Source organism: Lycorma delicatula, chromosome 7 (genome assembly GCF_047948215.1).
Source record: "Lycorma delicatula isolate Av1 chromosome 7, ASM4794821v1, whole genome shotgun sequence".
NCBI classification, from domain to species: domain Eukaryota; kingdom Metazoa; phylum Arthropoda; class Insecta; order Hemiptera; family Fulgoridae; genus Lycorma; species Lycorma delicatula.
The window spans coordinates 124,368,046-124,393,429 of record NC_134461.1 but is presented as its reverse complement, the minus strand read 5'-3'; the positions used below and the strand labels follow the sequence as shown (position 1 = coordinate 124,393,429).

General features: G+C 26.1%; 1 protein-coding gene across 7 annotated transcripts in view; it reads left to right on the top strand.

Moving 5' to 3' along the window:
- Window positions 1-24,046, top strand: part of LOC142327491 (band 7 protein AGAP004871-like) — a 243,013-nt gene extending 218,967 nt beyond the window's left edge. For all 7 annotated transcript variants that reach the window (XM_075370608.1, XM_075370607.1, XM_075370604.1 and 4 more), the window contains one exon: window positions 541-24,046. In XM_075370608.1, the coding sequence (XP_075226723.1) occupies window positions 541-657 (117 nt within the window). In that variant the 3' untranslated portion in view covers window positions 658-24,046. The remainder of the gene's footprint in view (window positions 1-540) is intronic.
- The last annotated feature ends 1,338 nt before the right edge of the window (window positions 24,047-25,384 follow it).

Here is a 25,384-nt window from a genome sequence, read left to right as displayed (position 1 = left end):
CATTTTTTCCAACTTTTTTAATCTTCTTGTTAGTAATTTGGGAAACTGGCTTTTAGCACACTTTGTTCTTCATTTTTTTAATTTTATTTTAGTATTACAACCAATAAAGTGTAATATTTATACAATGCTTTCGGTTGTTACATTCATTGTTTCATCGTTCTTTTGCCCTTGCTATTGTTTACCTGAAATAATGCAGCAGGGTATTTAACCCTCTACAGAATATTTTTTTTGTTAAAAAATAATTGTTTTCTATTTTATTCACTGTTTAATGATAGTAATGTGAGTCAGTAGCATAATTTAAAAAAAAAACTCAATTCCTTTTGCAATCGATTATTCGGATTATCCTTTTTTTATGTCGGAAATCATGCTGGACATTTAAAAATTGTGAATATAAAAAGTTTAATTATTTTTTTAACAAATATGTTGAAACAATTGTTTAAAAAATAATAAATATTTTGTATTTTATACATTTTAATTTTCTTTACTTAGAATTATTTAATTTTTTATAGGTACTAATTTTTGGTTTGTTTTCCATTTTAGCTTCGGTATTTGCAAACACTGAACACAATTTCAGCAGAGAAGAATTCTACAATAATATTTCCGTTGCCACTCGATATTATAACACCATTTTTAACTGGTTTGCAACGCAAAATGTAACATGAATTACAGCATGAACTATGCTAATCTACGCTGCTAAATTGTATTGTTCAATTACATTTAATTCATTATTACAATCAGGATAATCATTTAAGACATTTATATTAGCATATAATTATATCACTATATTATTATTACTATTAAAATTATTACTTATGTAATATATTATTAATATTCCTTTACAACGATCATTGTACAGCTAATACCAGTGATTGCCTCGTTCATGGAATAATGTCGTTTATGAATAATTGTACGATAGTTTTAATAAAAAAAGTTGAAATATGTATGTGTGTATGTATGTGATTTTGAAGTATTATTTCCCTATGTTAATTTTAATACAGTTTTGTTAATTGCTGCTTTTCATATATTTATGCAATACAGTTTTATTTGAACGGCCTTTTTTTTATACGGTATGTATATATTTTTTTTTATCATTTAATTATGTTATACATTATTTTATAGTCACTAAGGTGTACTGAAGCACTAAAATATGTTTAAATTATCAATTTAAATGAATGATTATGATTTATAATTATTAAGTTAAATGTTATTTATTAAATGATATAAATAATGTATTTACGTTAGTAGAAATCCCTTAAATCTTGGTTTTCCAGGACAGTATAAGTTTGTTTAGCTTCTCTTTGACTTTCTATCTATATCCTGAAGAATTATTTTGGGTTTTATTTAATTTTCTAGATTTTCTTTTTAATACAAAAACAATCAATTATATATGTATATATTTTCTTCTATAAAGAATTTGTTGGTCAGTCTGACTGAATGTTATTAGATTTATTAGTTAATGCCAGTCATTATCATATCTTTTATTTTTTCTTATTTTTATATTTAGTTTAATTAATTTATGTGTTGAAGTAGTAAAATTTGTATTATTTGGAAATGTAAAAATGTTATGAAAAGTTTTTAAGTTGTTTTTTTAGAACATCTCCATTTTTAAAGCTTCTTTTTAATTATTGTTTTTATTTGAATATTTAAGAAAACATTTACCTTTATGTAAAATTTGAATTGTTTATAAGGGCAATAAGCAACTATTGAATGAATCTTGTCTTTTTTTCTAATACCAGTTTTTATATTTATGTAAGTTTTTAGTTTTAATGCAGTGGTTTGTTATTTGAAGTTTATTATTAAAAAAAAACCATACTTTCAAGTAAAGTTCTGTAATTTCATAAGTAACTTATCTGCAGTAAGTGAAATGTTTTGGACAATATTTTTGCTATAAAATTTTCTTTTTTCTGTTTAATATACAGGTATATTATTTTAAATACTGTTATTTGATTTTTTTAAATAATTAATTGTTGTCACTTATATCTGTAAAGTTTTCGCTATTGTTATTATTAATATATAATTTTGGTATAAGGATATAGAGTGTTTTGATAAGTTGTATTTTATTTTTTAAGTGAACAATATTATAATTTGTGTTTGAATTAATTATTCTAGTTTTCCATTTTAGAAATGCAAGATCTCTAATAACAGAACAGTTTAATTTTTTTTCAAGTGTTTTAATAATTGTTACAGTTACTAACAATAGATAACTTTTTCAATGGCACAACTGTTTCAAAGTTGAATTGATTGAGTAGCCTAGAATTTTATTTAACACTTTTTCAATGAGAATAAATAAATAATCAGTTATAATTTTGAGAATACAATTTTTTTTAATATTGTATAAATTATTATCTGAGTAAATAGAACATCAAACATTTTAGTGTTTGCTTGAAGCATACTAACACTGATAATTCTTTTTTAAATATTTACAACTAATAAAATATTTTACGTTAATACAAGATATAACCTTTCCATTTTCACATTAGCAAAGTTCTGTTACAACAAAGAAAATTAAGATTAAATTTTTAGTTAATTTCATGGATCACTGAATCCAGTTTTCTTTTTCTACAAGTTTTATTATATTTTCACTTATTTTCCTAGAAAAAATGCTAACATAGTAGTTTTTTATAATCAAAAAAATAACAATATATGTTCTGAGATAATAAGAGATGTTTGGTGTTTATCTGTGGCAATCAATATGAAAGACAGTTTTAACTATTAGGTTGCTGATTGACTAAGATTTAGAAATTTCTGATTTAAAGAAAAAAATACACACATGCGTGCGCGCGCATATGATATATGTTGAATATTTTTTAAATGTCTAAATTTCAAAAGAATCAGATATAAAATGCTTGCTTTAATGGAGAATTAGAAAGTATATTCCAGTTTTGTCATTAGCAGAAATAGAAATGATCTGCTTTTTGATTGATAATGAATAGAAAGGAAAAATAGGATTAATGCAGAAGTGGTTTTTGGGCGAGAGAATTTTATTAAAAAAATGGTGCATTATTAAACTTTTTGATGTGTAGGTGAAATTTTTGCTAAGTTCTTGAACGTGTGCATTCGTTAAAAGATGTAGAAATTTTTCTGTAATTTAAGTACATATTAATACTACATAATTTTATCTATAAAAAAGTTGGAAACATTTTGTATCTTTTAGTGAATAATATTTCTTATTTTTTATATTTGTAGATTTTATTTGTTTGATAAAATTTCCAAAATATTTCTGTAATTGTAAGAATTATATTGAATTTTTTTGCAATGTTATTTTATGCATTAGTAATAACTATAATAAAATAGTATTATTTTTTTTAAAATCATTATAAAATATAAATACGAGGGCTTGTCAAATACAAACAAGACTTTATTTTTTTTAAAGTTTTATTTGCTGCAATCAAATAGCAATGCATACATCATTTTTTAATGTAATCTCTTGCTTTGAAAATGCATTTTTCTCAGCGGATTGGAGGTTTTTGAACTCAGCATCATAAAATGAAGAGGGTTGTGTCAGGAGCCAATTGTGCACAAAGGCCTCCATCGCTGCATCGTTTTGTAATCTTTATCTTCCTATTGGTTTTTTAAGTGGTCCAAAGAGATGAAAATCGCACGGCTACCGTGTGATTTTCATTCTTGACCCACTTGACCCGAGGATGGGTCAAGTGGAGTCCATCTCATCTCTAATTTTTTGCAAGTTAGGGCTGTAGTATGGGGCCGAGTGTTGTCATGGAGGAGAATGACGACTCAAATCGGTTGGTTACGTCTTTTGAAATGATACCTGTCATACCTGCCAAAGACAAATAATCTCTTTTGAAATGATAAGCAACCTTTACCTCATTTAAAATCTCACAGTAATAAGCAGCATTTATTGTGTGATGCTCATGCAAGAAATCAATGCACAAAATGCCTCGCCGGTCGAAACAACAACAGTTGTTAGCACCTTGCCAGCTGACAGCCAAGCCTTGGCTTTCAAAGGGGCTTCCTCCACTACTCCATCCTGGCTTGTTTGGATTCAGGCGTGTAATGATAGACCCAAGTTTCGTCGCAGGTGATTTGATTCAAAAATGTATTCCCTTCTTCTGCAAACTGTACTGAAAGCTCCTGACAGCTTCCATGACTTATTCCAATCTGTGATGCAATTTTGGAAATTGTCAGACATCGATCGCCTTCAATAAGGTCATGAATCGTGTGAATGTTCTCTGCAATGCTGGTCCGAGGACGACGATCATGTTCCTCATTTTCAACCCATTGACGTCTTTTCTTGAACTCCTTTTGCCAGGCAAACACGCAAGCCCTTGACAGTGTTTGATCCCCGAACTGTGCAGTCAATCTTTGCAGAATTTCTACTGGTTATATATTTTTATGAGGAAAAAATTTAATGTTAATGCATTGTGCAGTGGAAGGATCCACCTGTTGCTTTAACATCACAAGCGCTACTGCCAAACTGGTCTGAACCAGATGCCACCTGGTCTCCCCATTACTGACATCACCACCAATGCCCTGTAGAAGTGGTCGTCCACTCCCTTCAAACTTACACGCTCAGAATGAAAAGTCTATTTTGTATTTGATCAACCCTCATATAATTAATATTCCATTATTATTTTTATATGTAAAACAAGTTATCTTCCGATGTCATATTATTTGTACTGCTTTACATAGAATTACTGTTGGAATTAGTATTAGAATCATATTTTTGGTTGATTTTATTCAGTTGTTATATGTGTATGTAGTGAATTAGTTTTAAGTTTTTATTTTGTTCATTTTCATATTAATACAATTATGATAATTATTTGTTTTCTTTTGTTAATTTTTGAAGTAGTTAATATTTTAACTACTTCAAATAATAGTTAATATTTTAGTTATTTCAAGTATAGTTTGAACTTACTTAAACTGTTGGTTAAAGTCTGATTTTTATATACAATTTCAAGAGTGCAAAGGAAAATGGAGGCATGTCCAAAATTTCAAAAATTATGTTAGTAAACACTGCCTTCTGTTGGTTAATGGTGTGTACTGTATGTATTAGGATAATTAATCCAAATTTGGATTAAAGAAGGAATAAAGAGGTTAGTTACACAAATATATTCATTTGAAATAAAACTGAAATAAAATCAGTATTCTTTTTGGAAAAAAGGAGGCAGGTTCAAGAATCTTTTATCATTGTATGGCCTGTTTCTAACAAGCTGTTTTATTATTCTTATTTTATTAAAAGATGTCTGCTTTTGAGGTTAAGAAAAATTTTTCCATTTCAAAGGAAATATATAATGATCTGCAAATATTGGTGACAGTTTGTTCAGAAGATACCAAAATTTACATCATAGATAATATTTTAACAATATTTTTATTTTTCTCTCTGTTAACTAAAGAGTAAAACACTGCTTTCGAGTTTTTCATGAATTACTTTATTATTATTTCAATATTTTATTTTACTTAATTTTTAAAGATAAATAATGAGATGAAGATAATAAATATTTTGATTTATTATTATTAAATTATTTAATTATTTTTTGATGACTTTTTGAATTTATAGAAAAATTAATCTTACTTAGCTAAAATAAAGAATATTATAATGTATCTAATAGTATTAAGTAAATATAAAACTTGCATATTATTATTATTTTATTTTTAGGACTTATAACTGAAAAAATGTGGCTTAAAACATAAAAGTGAATATATATTTTTTTGGTTTTTTAACATTTAAGTCATCGTACTGTAAAATTACAAAAACTGGACATTGCACTTTTTACCCTTGTACTCTTCAGTTGTGTGTGATGTAATTAAATCCTGTAACTATACCAAAGAGAAGAGTTTTAACTCTTATTTTAATTTTTTATCATAATAAAAAATTATTTTTTATAAAAATAAAAATAAACAAAAATAATTAATAGCATCCAAGAACTGCATTATTTAAGAAATGTATGATTTCTTACACAGACTGGCAGACATTTTTAGAATGTATGGAGTAGTTTTTAATTTGATTTCAGTATCTAAGTAAATTTCTGACATTTTGTTTTAATTTTCCTTCTCATTGTTTTTAAACATTTAAAAACTTTTTCTCATTACTTTTGTGAAATTACAAGGAACAGGATTCTACTCCATAATTCTCTTCCATATACATTCATAAAAGTATAAGGATTTCTAGAAAATCAGTACTATTGGTTGCTATTTCTGTTCAAAGTTGCTTAATGTATAACATTTAAAAGTGGCATATAATTTCTCATCTTGTTCTTGATTTTCTTCTTTACATTAAAATTATCAGACTTAGTACCAGGTCTAAAACCTGATATTAAAGACCTACAATTTTTAATATTCTCTTTAAACTTTGAACAGAAATTTTCATGATAAAGAACGTGCCAATATTTTTCCAATTAACATTAATATTGTGTTAACTGATTTTTTGCTGCTCTGTCTGAACAAAGGATGTATTTAACAGTTAATTATTAATATAACTAAGTCTTAGTGGAATTTTTGTTTATATAAAATCAAATCCTAATGCAGATTGTTGATTTAATTACTTTATTATAATTTTTTTAACCAAATGAAAAATTTACCTTTAAGAATATGAAACCTTTTATTATATGGGAATCTATTTTGGTGTAACTATATTATCATATAAATTGTTCAGTTAGTTTAGGGTTGTTTGATTCCTAAAATATTCTTGGCTTTTTTTTTTAATAAATATTACTTCATTCATCTTCCACACTTAAATAATTACTTGTTAGTCCTCAAAAAGGCATCATTTCATTTAATTATATTTGAAACTACAGTTACTGCCTTTAAAGCTGAAGAAACTTTATCTGTTTTTGAAGTTCAGCATATGAATTATGACATAGAAATTATTTCACTGTTCTCACAGTTAGTTTTTTTCACAAGTACTTTTTTTTTAATTTAGGCTTTTCATTATTTTCCTCCTATAAAGTTTATTACTATAAGTAATGACCGTCTGATATTTACAGTAATGAACAACCCTTCATTTATTCAAAATTATCTTTAGTAATGCAATTCCTGATTGGTTTTACAGATCACAATTTCGTTATCATAATATTTAACATCATTGCATAATTATTTTTCATTGATAATGGGATGTTAACTTAATGGTTTACAATTCACATAGATATTTCCAAGTGTTATTCATTACCAGTATGAGATGTTAGTATTTGTAGGATTTTGTGTATTTTATTTGAGTGGCTTTTTAATTTCTGAAGGAAAAACATTTTTTATCAATTGTATTCTTCCCCATTTTCACTTTGCAAGTATATATCTGACCTTGTTAAGAATTCCATGACCTGTAAGACAAATAAATCCTTGGCATGTTCACTAGGAGGCCTATAAATCAAAATGTGAAATACATTTTCCTATCCAGTGACTACATAATAAATCTAGAGCCTGAAATACCTACTGTGTGAGAAGCCAGGTTATGCAATTTTTTTTCTGAAATACAAATATTTTTATTTAAAGTTTGTTCAACAGTTCAACATCTTAATAAAAATGGTGAGGAATAACTGTTAAAAAGAATGCAACAATATGGAATGTACTTTAAAACAGTGTTGGCCTAACCTTTTTTTTTATCAGAAATTCTCTTTTGTATTACCTTAGTTGGATTAGTAGTATAAGTAATGTATGTTTTATAATCTAACACTAACAACTGATGGATAATAAGCTCATATATAAACTGGTAAATCCTTCTGGTTTAATTTTATCTGTAAAATAGTATTCCTAGTTTAAACTACTGAATATAGTAATATACTGCTATAGCAATATCTGTTTTTATTACATTTAATATCACGTAGATTAAATAATTGCATTTCTTTTCCATTTTTAACATAATGTTTTTGCTGTATTTAAAAGTCTTTTGTCTTGCTTTTTAAGTAGTTGTCTCAATTTTTAACTTTATTTTCATAATTGTTCTAATCTTTTGTAACATTTAAATTTTTTTTTAATATTTAAAATAATTAGTAATTTGACAAAAGTAGCACTAAATCTGTAGATTTAATCTTAAATAAATAATGACAGATGAAAACCAAATGTACATAGCTGTTTTAGTCCTCAAGTGTTCCTGTATCTAGACATTGTATATAGCATTATGGTGTTAAAACGGTCGTCGTAAGAATCCAATATTGCTGTTGTGATAAATCTGGTTTAATCAGTCTTATTTTATAAAAATTACTACAATATGTAATGTAAATGTTGTCATATAAATTATAAATTTTCACCAACAATATAGGAATCAGTTTTTTTTTTTTTTTAATACAAATCTTGTAATGGGATGGAATTCTGTTTTAATTTTATTTAAATCTGTCAATTTTGATAGTTTATAACTCTTCTGATAGATTGTTTCTTGTATCTAGTACCAAAATTGTGCACTACAGTAGATCATATTACATTGTTATATTTAGCCGAGAAAAAGTTTTCAATTTTTATCTTATACCAAAGTAAATGCATGGATTAAAGAAAATTTTGCTTTAAACATTTATTCGTAAGCATAGATGTTTAAGTTTTTGCTATAAAATCTAACATAACTGCTAAAAGTAAGATAATATTTACAATCTAAAAAATAATTTTAAATGAATTATCTCATGTTCTTTCTTTCTCCAAGAATATGTAGATTCATTTTATAAATACTTTGATTTTCCTTTTAAATATGGTAGTTAATCCTTAAAAGCTAATCTGTTTAATAAAGCAATCTTTGCTTATATTTTATTCTTTGGTAAAGAACTAATCAGGCTGCTGAAAATTTTGTAACTGTTTTGCAGTATGCCACCATCATTGATTAATTGTAGTACCTAGCATATTTATATAAATGTTAAAACATGATTTAGTTCATAACAGTGAAGGATGAACAAACAAATAACTGATTCATGTTCCCTTACAGTTGCCTTCAAATAAATTAGCAACCACAGACTTCTAATGATATGGACAAATAACTGATACAGAATTATTATGTAAGTATCTAACTATACTGTAGAAACTATTTATATTTTATTTAATGAAATGACAGAATTCCTTTATAACTTGCATTATTGAAACCTGTATTTTTTCCATATATGTAAGATTTTTCTAATTCTTCTAGTTTTCAAATTTTTGCATAAATAGTAAATAAACTATTATTTATTAATTTGCTTCTTATGTAAAGAAAATCACCTTATTTTATGGGGCATCTTTAATATGCAGTCATTTTATTTGAAAAAAACTTTCTCCCCTCTTCTTTCAGTATTTTACTGTGTGAATTAATAATATGAAAAACCAAAAGAACATGATTATAAAAATATATTTCTTTTAATTTGTTAATATTAACAACAATATTCCTTGGTGTATTGTTAAGATAAAAACTCTTTAAGTTGGAAAACAAAACATTGGTTTTAAAACGTGTTAAAACTTGATTTATTTAAAAAATTTTGTAATATTCTCATAACACCAATAATATATGATCTTTGTTAATCATTTTTTTAATTATGATATTATTACTGTGAATATTTTTTTAAATATCAGTTTGTAAATTATTGCCATTTTAGTTATATAAATAATTCTGTATGTACTTTATTATTTTAACAGTGAACTCCTTTCTTTTTTTTTGTAAAAATATTTTATAGTTTGTCATAATCAGCAGTAGTTTCTTTATTTCAGTTATTTTGTATTTAATATCAATTTTATTATTTTGTAATCCATTCTAGTTTGTTAGATCATTTTTTTTTATCACTTAAATTTAAATTAGGAAAACAACTAAGTTTTAAATAAAAATGATATTGTGACATTTTCTCTCAAATAAATAAATAAATTTATAATTAAAAAAAAAGTTATCTTGTTTATGTGGTTACCAGTTACTCGAATACATATTATTTTATGAAACTGTAAAAAAAATTTTGAAAAAATATATCAGGTTGCCTAAAACATCATGAGTCTTTGTAGGCCAAAATTGAGAATACATTTATTGCTTTTTTGAAAATAGCATTATGGGACTACATGTGCACAATTTTTTTCAATGACCTGCCAATTCTCTTGTAACATTGTAATCCCGTTGTTATAGAACTTATGGTTTCTGGTTTTAAAAAATTATGACTCATGGTTTTCACTGGCCTCTTGAAACTAACTTAACACCATTCAGGGAGTTATGCGGAGACTGAAACAAATATAGATGGTGCCAGGTTCAGGCTATATGGTGGGTGAACTAAATTTCCAGTTTTCTCAATTTCTGATGAGTCGGTAAGATGTATGGTGTCTGGTGTTGTCAGTGTGGTATATGCCACAATTTTTGTTGACCAGTTCAGACAATTTCTTTTGAATCGCTAGGTGCAATCATGATAATTGATGACACTACAGGTCTGAGTATATTGTTCTGCCTGGCAGCAGCTGCTCATGATGCATGATGCTCTTCTATTCCCACCAAACACACAGCATAACCTTCCTTGGAGTCAGTGTGGGCTTTGCCACAGACTATGGAGCTTATCCTTGCTTTAACCACGATCTTTTTGACATAGTTGTTGTAGGTTATATGATTTTCATCACTCATGTGACTGTTTCAGAAATGGCTTACGTTTCATTACTGAAACGTAATGAAATCAAGCTGTTTCAGTAATGAAATCAAGCCGTTTCAGTAATGAAACGCAAGTCATATCAGACTTGCAGATATGAATTTGATCAAGTAAACTTCTCTGATTCAGATCATGTGTCACCCAAACGTCAAGCTTCTTTTTAGCTTTCTCCAAATGGTTTACTACTGTTTGGTGACAGATGTTTAGGTCATTGTCGATGTCATAACTGCTTATGCCAGCCTTCTTCAATTTTTGACAGAAAAGGCTAATGTTATCTTGTGAACAAAAGGCTCAATGTTTTTTAGACTACCTCTGTAATTGATTTATTTTTTTAAATAATTTATCTGAAGATGTTTAAATGTTTTTAAACTTAAGATAAAAACTATAAATAAATTTAAAAATAAGCAAAAGGTAAAAAAAAGACATTTATTTATTTTATTTTTCAGAAAAATAAGCAAAAAATAATTCTTATTCTCAATTATGTATTTTTGTGTTCTCAAAATTTGATGAAAAGTTTGCTATAAGAGCAAAATTAACCACTGGTTTCATGTTTCTTATATAGTAATTACAAATTTATGCAGGTAAAAGCACTGATTAATAAATTTTGGTACAAACATTTTTTAACATTTTTTTTTGGTTCATCATCATATGAACCAAAATTAATTTGTTAATAATTATATTTTTAAGTACATATTTTTATAATCCTAACTACATGTTATTATATATTGTAATTCATTATGAAGCTATATCTATTTTTGTAATTATGTTTGTAAAGTAGATGTTTTAACATAAAATGAATGCATTTGTTTATTTTTTTATGTACAACTATACTAAACGCAATAATATCTTCAATGTGATGATTGAAGAAACATGGCATACATATCTTGCTAATTATGTGATTTATTAAACATTGTTACTGGTGAAAACTATGAACATGTAAAAATTATTTAGATTTCTCTGTACAGTTGATAAATTTTCATTCTTCCTGTCATTTACTTTGTTTTCCTTTACGTTACCATTCTACTTTCATGTAGGTCTTCCAGTTGAACGTATTTCATTACATTTGTTTTGAAAGTATTATGTTAGTTAATGTCTTTCCTACTGTTTATGAATTTTTTTTATATATTCTCAGGATTGAACTAAACTCTAAGTATATTATTTTATGTGTACACATTTTTGTAAATTTATTTTAGTTTTAAGTGTGTATAATTTTCTTTAGTTTTTCTTTAATTTGTATTTTTATATTGTTTTGGTTATCCATTCTACAATTTTTTTCTGAAAGCAGAAAAAACTTTTTATTTATATTTTTATTAAGCAGTTAAAAAGTATAATTTGTGATTATAATTATTCTTTAAACTATAATGAATTGAATTTCAGTTATGGTAATAAATCATGTAAAATATAAAGAAATACAATAAAAACAATATATTTTTTTAATATGACATTGTTGTCAAAGAAATTTTGTTAATATTTATATTTTTATTCTGAAACAGTATTGCTCCTTTTAATTAATTAATTTATTATTTTTTTTAATAACATACCAAAGGACCATGCTAATATCATTCTTTATTTACTTCTTTTCCATATTTCCTTTCATTTTGTCTGAGTGTAGCCGTTTTCTTCTTCTGTCCATTTTCATCAGGTGTTTTTCTTTCTTAATCCTCAACAACCTTTGCATTATAAATTATCTCTCCATATTTCATTTTCTCCAAATAGTCCTCCTTTTTTATCCTTAGATTTCAACATTCATCTATTTTATATATCCATTTTGGCATTTCAGTATCCAAAGTTTTTTTTTTTTTTAATTTCTTTACTTAGTCTTTTGAATTCATTTGGGTCATGTGTCCAAGTAGTTTTTATCTTTTTTTAATTACAGTTTCTAAATTAATTTCGTAGGTTAATCATTTAATTTATTAAATTAATGTTTTTGTTTAACCAGTTTTTCTCCAGTTTTTAACAAATTGATTTACCTTGACAATTTTTTTTTACAAAAAATATAGACTGATACATCAGTTCTGTGTTTAAAAATTCATTGTAGATTTCAATGTTAAATATTATATTAGCTGATATTTTTTTCTCCATTGACTTTTAATTCCAGCTTTATTCTCTTTACACTATTTGTTTTTGAGCCGAAAATGCACAATGATTTATCTAGCGATGAAGGAGGTTATGTTTCTTTGTTTATAGTGAAATTAAATAAGTTCTTTAACTTTATTTTATTTATTTGTATAAATCTTTTCTTTTCATACAAAATATCTGCTTTAAAACTTCAAAATTTAAAAATATATAAATAAATAAATTACTTTTAAATAACTATTCTGGATCTACTAAAAAAACAAAAACAATCTGTAGTTTAGTTAGCGCATGGAAATTTGTTAACCTATAAAACTAACTAACTATTCATATGCATATATTAATCATAAAAAACAGTACTCATTGTGCTCTTTTACATTGCTTTGTTTTAACATTACTAAGTTATATTACCTATATTACTAAGTGCTGGCTCAAAAATCTATTCCAGTATCCATGTTTTCAACAGTTGTTTATTTATATAGACCTAACGTCTGCAGTCTAAGTGGGAAAGTAATGTCATTATTTCATACAATTCCATACCATTTTTTACTATTATTTTTAAAAATTAAGCTGAATTTATTTTAATTAAGTTTTTTATAATAAAATATATAATGTCTCCATAACATTCTGTAAGCCCAATTTATAAAATAAAATGCTCTTCAAAATAAGACTGATAATTTCCAGAAACAGATTTAACCCCAATGACCGATGTAAATGGGGTAACATTGACTTAAAATATTTTGAGTGTGTGATAAAGCACGTTATTGCGTCAAACAAACTATTAATTGGATGGGAAATCACCTGTAGTTATTTTATTATCAAGTTAACTCCTGATTCATTTAATGTTTTTTTTTCTTTGTTTGTACTGGCATTCACTTATGGTTTTGCAAATTGTTATACTCATCTTATCTAATCTTTAACGTATTCTAAAAATGGAGATTCAATTTTTTTAAATTTAAAAATAATGTTTCTCTTATGGTTTTATTTATTAGTCACTGTATTTTATTTATTTCAATAAAATAAATAATTTTTTTTTAATTCTTAAGAAATAATGTTTGGATATATTTCTGTATTCCTCCTATTACTTTACATATCTTTTGGCAGGTAACTTCTTTCCTTTTTTATGATGTAAATACATTTGTTTGTTAAATTAGTTAATAATGAGAAAGATGAATTTATTAACATGAAAATCGAGATTATAAATTATTCTTAGATGAAAGAAATGAAATATATATGTAAAATTTTCCAGTGACTGTGTAATTTTACTTAATGAAAAAAGGTATAAATAAAAATGTTAGTAAATAAATAAAAAATGAGAAATGAGATTTAGCTCAAAAACATTAAATTGGTTGTTTATGGACCTAATGCACGCCTGTTATGTAGGTTGGATAGGTAGGATTTATTTCAAGCAAGATAAAAGATTATTATGAACTTTAAACCGATCGGATTCCCCCTTGAACAAAAATTAAGGGGTTAAATTATTTTTCTTAAGATAAGTTTTATCTATCTACTCTAAAGAGAACTGCATTAAATAGTGGTAAACAGTTTGAATAGGATGTTTAAATGAATCAGATAATTTTAAATTAAATTTATTCTTTCTATTTGGATTGACCTGTTTGAAACAACAGATGTAAACAATAGTTTGCATCGCAGTATTTTACAATAGTTATTTTACATGTGTAATATTATTTATAATGGTTGTTTATAAGTTGAAATACTCATCTGGGTTTAAATTTAAAATAAACATTTTTTTGAAAAGTTTTTGAGTTTAATCTTGTTTTCCAGTTTTATTTCAGTAACCATTTAGCATATGTCCTTATTTGTAAATAAATAATCTGAAAAATTAACTATAATATTTAATACTAACAGAAGACAAACTTTCTGTAATGTGAAATAAATGTATACTGTAGTTCTTCAAATTTAAGATGCATCCTAAATTTAGTTAATAATTTCTGTAAAAAATAAAAGTATCCAATAGAAATATTAAAATACTGTATAATTTATTTATTATTAATTATAGTAAGTCATATAAGTATTTTGTGTATATCAGTATTTTTCATTAAGTTCCCATCTTTCCTATTTTGAAAAAAGAATATAAAACGTTAAATAGTAGCTACTTACACAATTTATTGAATAATCCAAATATGCAGTAAAACATCTAAATCAAAAGCGCTTTACACTATATTTTGTATTATAGTACCTCAAATGTAATGTAGTTAGCTATATATGTATTTAGCTTTACAAATATGGTATCTTATTGCTAATCACAGTAATTTTTTGCATCTGAACAGTGTTTCTCATTACTTTTCTATGTTGTTGTCAAAGCATCATCATCAGTCTCATCTGAGTCTGATTCATTTGTGTGACTGTGGTTGCAAAATGTTTTCAGAACTATTCGACAAAATTCACAGCACTTCAAGAATGACTTTTTAACTATTTCTAATTGAAAATCTTTCCAAGCTTTCAAAATCCATTCTACAATTAGCTGCTGACGCTTGTTTAATTTTGTCGCTCGGTTTAAGGGATGATTGTTTTCAGTCAACCGCTGATTGTATTGTGCATAAATACGATCTTTAAAAGATTTATAACCCCCACATCCAGTGGTTTTAATTGATTTGTAATACCTCCAGAAATTACAATTAAATCACATTTTCCATTTGTCAGTTTTGTTTTAATGTTGTCAAACGAATGACCACGGAAAACATCCGACGCTAACATACTGTTTCATTTCAGAAGTTCACCCGTCTACATTCCCGTGCACATCCTAACCAATCTTGCATTAAATCGCTCATCACCTAGGCATTTTGTTGAACTCAAACAATTACACCATCACAGACTCTTTCTTTTGGCACAGTTTTCCTGTTAAGAATTACATACGGCGATAATTTATTTCCATCAGCAGTAGCACTTGACATAACATAATGATGTAACGTAATTTTCTCATATCCAGTTGTGCTCACTGTTACTTGTTTCGGACCCTTCTCACTTACGGTGTAATTTGTGGTATATCAAAGAACACAGCAACTTCATCAGCACTACCAATTTGACTGAGACAGTATTGTTTCTGTAATTGTAGATCGGTTATGTAACGTTGATATCGCACTAATTTATGCTCATAATCTGATGGTAACTTCTGGCAAATGGAGGTGCCGGTGCAATGACAAACATCGCCTTTTCATGAATTTCTCACATCATCCATGGCTAGCTTTAAATTGAAGACCATTATTCCTGGCAATTTCCCTGGCCCTTAACATCAGTCCATCTCTTGTCACCAGAAGACCTTTTGTGCAGAGTTCCTTGAAATAGGCCATTAGACAAATTTGGCATTAGACCTCTAATTGAGGACGTATCTTGGATTTAAGTCACACCTAAGATTTTGATCCTTTAATTTGTAAAAAGGTGCCTCTTAAATTCAAAGCGTGTGTATATATATACACACACACACACACATGCACACATGCACACGCAAGCTGTTTAAGTCAATAAAAATATATAACTTTTCTTGGGAAATACATGTTACTTCCTTTGTATATTATATTTTAACATGTTGTTTTTAATGTTAGATTCCATGTTATGATGATTGTATAACAATTGTGCTTCTAGGTGTAGGTGATTGTTAATGTTTTCTACTTTTTACTTGCGTAACTGTTTAGTAACCCCTCTTAATTCATAAAAAAAACATGTTAAATTATTGCACTATATTATGTAATATTACTTCAGCTTGCATTTTAATTAAGTGATAATGAACAATTTTGAAGTTTTTAAAAGTTATTAAGATTTGATGTATCAGTCAATTGCAATATCAATTGAGTACCATGTGGAACTCGATCCTAAGATCTGAAGAATATATGTAGATTTATTACTTTACTATAGAACTACTGAGATCTTAATCGGTAGAGCAGCAGACTGATAGACTAAATATGCTTTGTTGAATTTCTTTGTCTTTATATTTTTCATCAATCATAATTATTTCATTGTAGAAAATAATCGCTGTTCATAACAAAAAGAAACCATTAATCAATCTATATATAAAATTGCATTTCTTAATATAATATAAACTTTTATGACTTTTGCAGTATGAAATGCATTTAAATAATTTACAGTGTCTATATCAATCTTTTAATGCATAATTATTTTTATATTGTTTGTTATAGATATTTTATGTAGTTGTGGTTCTTTACAATGTGAAATGGATCCTTTTCTATTATTTATTCTTACTTTGATGAAATATTATAGAAATGCTTGATTTATATTTATGAGAAAGGATTGTTTGTACCGTTAAACCCTGTTGGCCTATAAAAGTAATCCTGCTGGTGGTTATAAAAGTAATTAGGTAAGTTAGGTAGAGCACTTTATAGTAGATAGATTAAATCTACCATGAGACAAGTAACTTCTTACAGTAATCTAAAAACTGCTTACAGTAATTGTTAAAATAAAATTATTCTATTTATTGTGTAAAACATTTTTTTTAATACTACATGAATTCTTTTTTAATTCAAATTAAATGAATAGAATGGTGGCAGATATATAAAATATAATGGTAATAAAACATTTAACTAAAATAATTGTTTGAAAATAGACATTGGCATTTTTTTTATTTATGTACGTATTGATTTGTATTTGTTAATTATTTTTGCTGTCAGTAGAAAAAAATCTTATTTGTTGTATATAGGAGGTGAATGTGTTTAAATTTATGAATAATGTAGAAATGAGTATTCATGTGTTATATTGGTATTTTTTATATTAATTTTTATGGACTACGATTAATTTGTATTCACTAATGTGATTGACACACACAGTTGTTTTGACCAAAGCATTTATCAAACCGATAATCAAGTCTATTCATCGTTCAGTTATTACTTCTGTAATATTACTGGGTACTACTGTACCCACATTATTAATTTTTTCATAGATAATACAATGATTATAATACAATAATAATATTTTCATTTTTGTATCGTTCCAATTTTTATATTTCTTCTCAAACTTCAGCATACCTCTTTTTCTTCCATAAACAGACTGACACGGGAACCTGATGCATTAAATGCAATTACAAACAATGATTGTGTCACTGCCATTAAGAATGACTCAATAAACAGAAGAGGTTTTAATACTTAAATATCTGTTTAAGGAGAGTTCAGAAACAAACAGATATACGAATCAAAACAGTTGTGTTTGTCTATGGTATAAAAACACTGTCAAAAAATATAATTAAATTGATTGATTATTTTACAGTTTTTATTTTAATATAAATAAGGTTTTGATCCATAGGTTATATCAATAAGGTTATAATAATACTCAGTAGTAGAAACCATCATTTTTGTATAATTACTGCTTTTTTCTTTAAATACCGTTTTTATGTCTTTAATATCACAGTATTTAGCATGTATTTTTCAACGCTGATATTTTTTAAATTGGTATATCTGGTACTTCATCCTCTTTTATTTTATTTAAGTAAAGAATTCTTTATCATTGTCAATAATTTTTTTTTGCAAAAATTAATTGAAAGAATGCTGCCAAGTTGAACCATTCTATGAAACCTTTGTTTCTTTACATAACTTATAATTTTTGAGAATTGTTGTGTCATTTTCAGTAGTGACTTGTGAATTACATATGATGTAAACCTACAATCATTATGGTTGTGGCACTTAAAATTTATGAATAAAATATTGTTTTTGGAAATTTCTTAATATGTCAATACTATGGTTACTTCCCACATGTAATTTAATTTAATAAGTACTGTTCATCCATATTCAAATTTGGGATCTCCAAATGTCTAGTTTCCTGGGACAAATCATTATGAAAAATTTACAAAAAGTTCTAGTTTTTTTTTAAGAAAAAAATTCATTGTTTTCAAATCGTTTTCTTCTTTGGTGGGAATAAACATTAAGCATTTTTCTCCAAAGTTATATAGTATGTTAATTTTTTCAGTAGTAATGGATCCAGGTTTCATCAATGGTGACAACTCAACATAAAAATTCCTGTGGATATCAGTTAGAGGTCCAAACACTGCTTCGAAGTTGACAGCTGAATCCGCTTGTCCAAAGTGAGCAATCGCAGCACCCATCGAGCCGACAGTTCTCATTCGTAATCTATCATTTAAAATGTTTATTGCCATTCCATATGACACACCTACAGCCTCTGCTACTGTGTGCACCTTTTGTTCAGCAATCAACAAGAATCATGTCATGGACCTTTAACATTTTCTCAGTAACCACATCTGCTGGGTGACCTGGGCACGACTCATCAAAAACAGATGTATGGCCACTTTTAAATTCATTAAACCAATATCTCACAGTTGTCATAGACATATGATGAAGAATCCCTGTATACAGAATCCAACTATGTTTTTATTTCTTTGCACGTTTTTCCATCCAAAAATAAAAAGCAAATTACATATCGATATTGTTCTTTTTCATTGTATCGAAACATACAAATGGCTGTAAGTAGAAACTAACTTATAAATAAGTCTGAAATTTTGTATGGTGATGTTTGATAGATGGTAGTATACAGTAGTAACCCCAACTTTCTTCAGTAATGCCACCTGTCTTCAAACATGGGTACTTACTGAATCCACCCTTGTATATGTGTGTGTGTGTGTATATATATATATATATATACACACACATATATAATTTTTCTATATGTAAATGATGGGAAAAAAGTATTAACAGAAGCTACTGTTTAGTAATTATATAAATAGTTACATTTTTAACTATATCTATGTTCTTTTATTTTATTTGCACTCCATTTACGTGAATTTAAATCAGCGTTAACATAAAATGATAAATCACAATTTTAAAATAAATTCATTAAAATTAATTAATTATAAGCTAATTTCTCAAAATAAATTATGGTTCCAACTTTTTTTTAAATGGATCATTCATATTTTAGCATTCTTCTTGTCCAGGTAGTGATGGATATATGAAAAAAGAAGATTAAATCCAAGTTCGGAGTTGAATTAGAAATATTAAGTGTATCACTTACCAATTTATTGAGATAATTTACTTATGAATACTATGCATTTTATCTGTGTTATTTAGGAGTCGAACACCTGATGCTACCTTCATTTAGGCAATTGTTTTAAATACAAGATTTCCTGAATGTTCTGTGTAATTACATTTGAGTTTAACTCATATTTTATAACTCTTACATAGATTCTAAAGTGATGGGCGTAAAGTGATCACCTAATATTAGATTCACTGTAAGATGAAAGATGAAAAATTTGTCATTTTCATATTGAAAATGTAAACAATTTTCAAAAATTGTTAACTGTCCATTATAACGGTTAACATTTGTCAACAATGTCAAAAAGATGAAGAACTTTACCGATGATTAACAAGTTTTTTAATTTTTAATCCTTCAAATATGTTATTTATCGCTTAAACCATTTAGTAAAATTTATTCTCTACATACATTGGATTGTACATTTAAAAGATTCTTTTGTCAATTTTTTACATGGCAGATGTGCCTTAAAGTTATTTAATTGTTTATTGAACAACAATACTTAGATTAATAATGTTATTCACTTCTACATACAGTATATCCTTTGAAATAAAATAAATTAATGAAAAAACTTACCGGTTAAATATTAATCTTTTTTTAATAATTTACTGCCTCTACATTCTTTCTGACATATTTACTTCTGTTATTAATAACTTATAGTTACTAAAATTCAAGACTAAGAATAATCATGGTAATATGTTTATAAACAATAAAGTATAAATACACATACAAAAAATAATAAATGATTAAAAATGTTGAAAAAAATATTTACTTAATCAATTTGTCTACTTTTTAAATATTAAAAAACAGTTAATCTTCAAGTTTTCCATTTTTAACATTGTTGGAATTGTTAATTCTAATGGACACCTAACAATTTTTGAAAACTGCTATTTACAGCTTCAGTATGAAAATGACAAATTTAAAAATTTGATTTTATAGATGCTCGATTCATGAGTAGACTGAAAGAAGTAGATATACATATTTAAAAATCTGCTGAATTATTTTTTCAAAACTTACATGCTCTTGTTTGTAGAAACATACATGCTCGAAACATGCTCTTGTTTGTAAATTTATTTTCCATCTTTTTCGTACAAAAATTTGCTTGAAGATGTGTTCAGAAGTTATAATTTACTATATTTATGTTCAATGGAAGTTGTGATTTACTATATTTATGTTCACTGACTTAATTTATGATATTTTTGTTGACAATTGATTGGTTGACTAGTTTAATGCAATCTTTAATCTTTCTGTTTCATACTAATTGCCTTGCTCAACATATCTCTATCCTATATCCTCTATTTGTTTCATATACATAATAGATAATGTAGATAATAGATTATATATATCATAATCTTTGCCTGTTTTTATTTCTTTCTCTAAAATTGATTCAGTTAGCCTGGATACCTTAAAAGGGCCATTACTTTGTGCTCTATAAGATTCTGTCACAAATTTCTGTCTTCTCCCAATTCATTTTAAAACTTATTTATTTTGTACTCTATACTAACTATTTTTGTATTCTGTGTGATATGTTTAAAAATGCTTTTTATGATTCTTTCACATGATTCATCTTTCAATTATTATAAAGTGCTATACTTCACTTAACTATTTTTAAAAATATTTATCTTGTAGCTAAATCTGTATTTGATACCTATACCAATCTGTACTGATACTGGTGAAGGATTATCAGTTGATTGGGAATCAAATCATTACTGGTTTTCTTCTTTTTTCTAGATAAAATCTTAGCATTTATACAGTTCATTCTGCTCTGTCCAGCCTCCTCATTTAAATAAGTATTTATTAGTTCAGCAAGTTTTCAGATCTTAAAAACTAAATAAAACCAAAATTTTGGTTTTATTTAGTTTTCTTTATGTTCATCTTTCACAGTTTTTCTTGAATTAAATAAGTGGGATTTAATGGTTTTTATAGACAAATACTTTTTGTATAGTAATATATTCGAGAAAATTAGGTCTGAAAAATCCTGCGCTTATGCCGAATTCATATCTGGAACTTTTTGTATGAAAAGTGACAACTTTGATAAGGAGCTCATTGGAGTGGTAAAATAAAATTGAGAAATATTAATGTTAAATAATATTTTTAATCAATATATATATATATTATTTTCTATACCATTTTTAATTACTTTACATTTTTTATTTTATTTTTTTGGTTGTTTTATAATTTTACTATAATGTTTTTTATACTTATAAATAGAAACTATAATATTGATTGAAAAGACTGAAATATTTCTTTATTAAAAATAAACTACAAATAATTCTGTTATTAAAATTAAAAATAAAGGAGATTTATTTTCTTTAAAAAAATAATTTAATTATTTTTAAATTTATTAATTATGTTTTATACTTATTACACTTGTAATTAGTTCAGTCATCGATGATATATGTGTATATCTATAAGAACATTTATGTATAATTTTATAAATGATTATATAAAATATATTATGTAATATTTTGTAAATGGTATTGAACTTTGAATTTTTATCTTTATTATGAAAAATATATGAAAAAAATAAATACCATAAAACATGTTTTTTATTTACAGTTATTTGAGTTAAAATTTTAAATCCAATTTCATTCAGTAAAAAGTCTTAAGTGATGTTTAATTTGTATAACTAAAGTTTTTTGATTTGATTTATTAAACCGATTAATTAACTGGTCTCTGATTTTCGAAGTCAACAGTCATACGGTTCTATTATTCCAATAACAGATAAGATCTGTTATTCTACGTACTGTACTATTTAAATAGAGGCATTCTAACTGTCTAGTTCAGAACGTATACCTGCAGAAGAAGGGAAACAATAAAAATCAAATTTATTTACTGTTGAAATCTCATATTCTGGCAAAAGATGTCGAGCAGTCTTGTTGGCCTGTTGACATAACCTCCAAATGCAGTTTTAAAATTTATTCTGAAAATACTATGCCAGTTACATTACCAATTGAATGACTCATTTGCAATATAATTTAGCGGAATCCCATACACTGAGTTACCCATTAGTAACTGTCATGAACCAGTTCTAAGCGGCTATGCTTCTCAGTCATTTAGCTATTAAAGTTTACTGGTAATCTGGCAAAAATCATCTCAAATGGATTCTTTCATATTTGTATTTTGCTGTCGTGTAATAACAGGAGCAATCGGTTGTGAGACTGGTTTGACGTGCGGTAGAAAGCAAAATAAGTTTACAGTCTCTTATGCTGCTACGAATAGTTTGCAGTAGACACTTTTTTTGAAAAATTGTTAAACAAAAACCCATATTTTTTCATTTAAAAAAATGAGCTACCTATTTTTAGAGTTTAATAAGATATTACATCTTATCATAAATGTAAATAAATATATACTAATGAACAAATTAAACAATCATTACCCAAATACTGAATAACAATCATCATTTTATACTGAATAACAATCATTACCAGGATAAGTCATAAGGTAGATTTTGGATTTTTAAAACAATATAAAATAGTAATTAGATTAGAATTATAATTAATCTTTTTCTAATAAATCCTAAAACAAAATATATTTGCATGTAAATCCATCACCAATCTTATTATCTGTTGCCTTGTTTTTTTGCTTCTTCGCTGTTGTAAATCTTGATGTTATCAAGTTTAGAAGACATCCTCTGAAAATGCAACAAACTATTACCTCTACTGCTCTTTTTTAAAAAAAATCTTTCAATTAATAAGATTGAGGTTATCTTTAAAATAAAAGATATGGAATGAACATGGATATATTAAGCACACACATTTTTTATTTGCCACACTGAATAACTTTAGTATAAAGATTAAAACATGAGTTTTTGATCCAAGTTATTTAGAATGATTTTCTTAGAGCCCAAGTGGCTTGGCATCTTTGTCAGAATTGTAAATAATTCTTTTAAAGGAATATCCTTTTAATATTCTCTTTCCGTTTGATTTGTGGGAATTTCAAATGCCTTTTTTAAAATCTGATACTATTTATTATTGTGAGCACTTGGATTTTTTGTGGAAGATCATATCGTAGAAACTCGGCAGGTTTTTAAGTAAAAAAAATGTTTTTTTAAATTTTAATTCAAGTTTTTTTGTTTTTTTAATTTAAATATATTTTTATAATTATGTTATTTGAGATAAAGCTAAAAATTATTTTCATTGATATTAGCAAAAATTTAAAAGAAAATTATATCAAAGTTATATACCATTTTCAAATAACTTACATGTATTGCCTTTTCTGTCCTTTATATGGCTTTCATACAAACAAGACATTTAAGTGAAAAAGCACGAATAAACTAAATTAAAATAACTTATGTTAATATAAGTAATTAATTGTAATTTACTAATATTATTAAGTAATTAAGTTATTAAATAATTACAGTTTATTGTTGTAAAATATTTTATTATATAAATATTATTATACAATTTGTATGTAATGAAATATTTAAATATATTATTTACTTTTGTGTGGTTTTAATTGTTATTAATTTTTACATCAGTATGTCACAGTGGCAAGATAGTTACCACCAGTCAGTTAATAGTGCTAGGCAAAGCCGAACAAGCTATATTTTAATGTTGTTCAGCTAATATCTTCATCTACAACTCTGTTGTTGGATTTTAATCACATTCTCAACTAGCATTTCATGAATGTAACAAGTTACAGGTGCATTCATTATACCAACAAGAAACATTGCTTACGGATCTCAAATAAAAAAAGGGTGGATTAGATTTTTGGATCTTTCCAGAATACCAAATAATAATTTTTTTTTTTACAAGGTACAATTATTTTATAATTTATACTGCTCTTGTATTTTTTCAAAAATTTTGTACACAAATGATTTTCAGTGGATTCATTCCTACATGGGAGTAGAGAGATGTAAAGTTGCTGAAAATCTTGAAATCAAAGAATTAACTTTTATTTAAAAATAAAAAATAAATAAATAAAAGTCTGAAAATATAATGTATTTTTTTAATATAAAAAATAAAATTTTTGACCTCAACTTTGGACCATGTATACATAATTTAGGTTTTTCTTTTCCAAAAATTTACTCAGCTTTCTTGCTCATCTTCTTTCTTTACTCCATTTGAGATTTCTGTAAGGTTTTATTGTTTAATTTAGATTTATCAACCAATTTCATAAATGTATCTCTTACTTGTATAACATTTTTGTTTATCTTTAGTTTCTTAGGTCTCTGTTTATACCAGTTTGTTTTTGTATTTTTTCCATTAATAAATTAAAAATGTTATTGATTGAAATCTCAAACCCGTGTTTTGAACTGTATTTTGCAGTAAATCCAGTCTTTCAAATTAAACTGGAAACACATATTCATCCTGGAAAACATGATCACACATTCAACCGCCAAATTGGTTCTAAGGGTCAAACGTCAACATGGTGCTTAAATGTAAACATATACTACTACTACATAAATAAAAAATGACATTAGAGGTTACATATTAATGAAATGTATAAATACAGTAGTTTTAATATTAACCTAACCTACACAAATATACACAATTGTCTTGTCTTACAGATCAAAATGAATTAATAACTTTACAAATAAATTTAAAAAATAGTAATAATTAAATTTTTTACTAAGGGAGGTAAGATACATAATGAAGGGTCAAGAAAAACTATGTGTTAGTTTGGTAATTAATATTTCTGAAAATCAAATGGATTGACGATATTTTATTCTTTTTTTTTTATTTTATTTTAAAAGAATCAATTTGTTATTTATAAGAGAATAAGTATGTTTTTGATTAAAATAAAAACTTTATCAGATGGTGTTAAATTCAAACGCTAAGTAATTT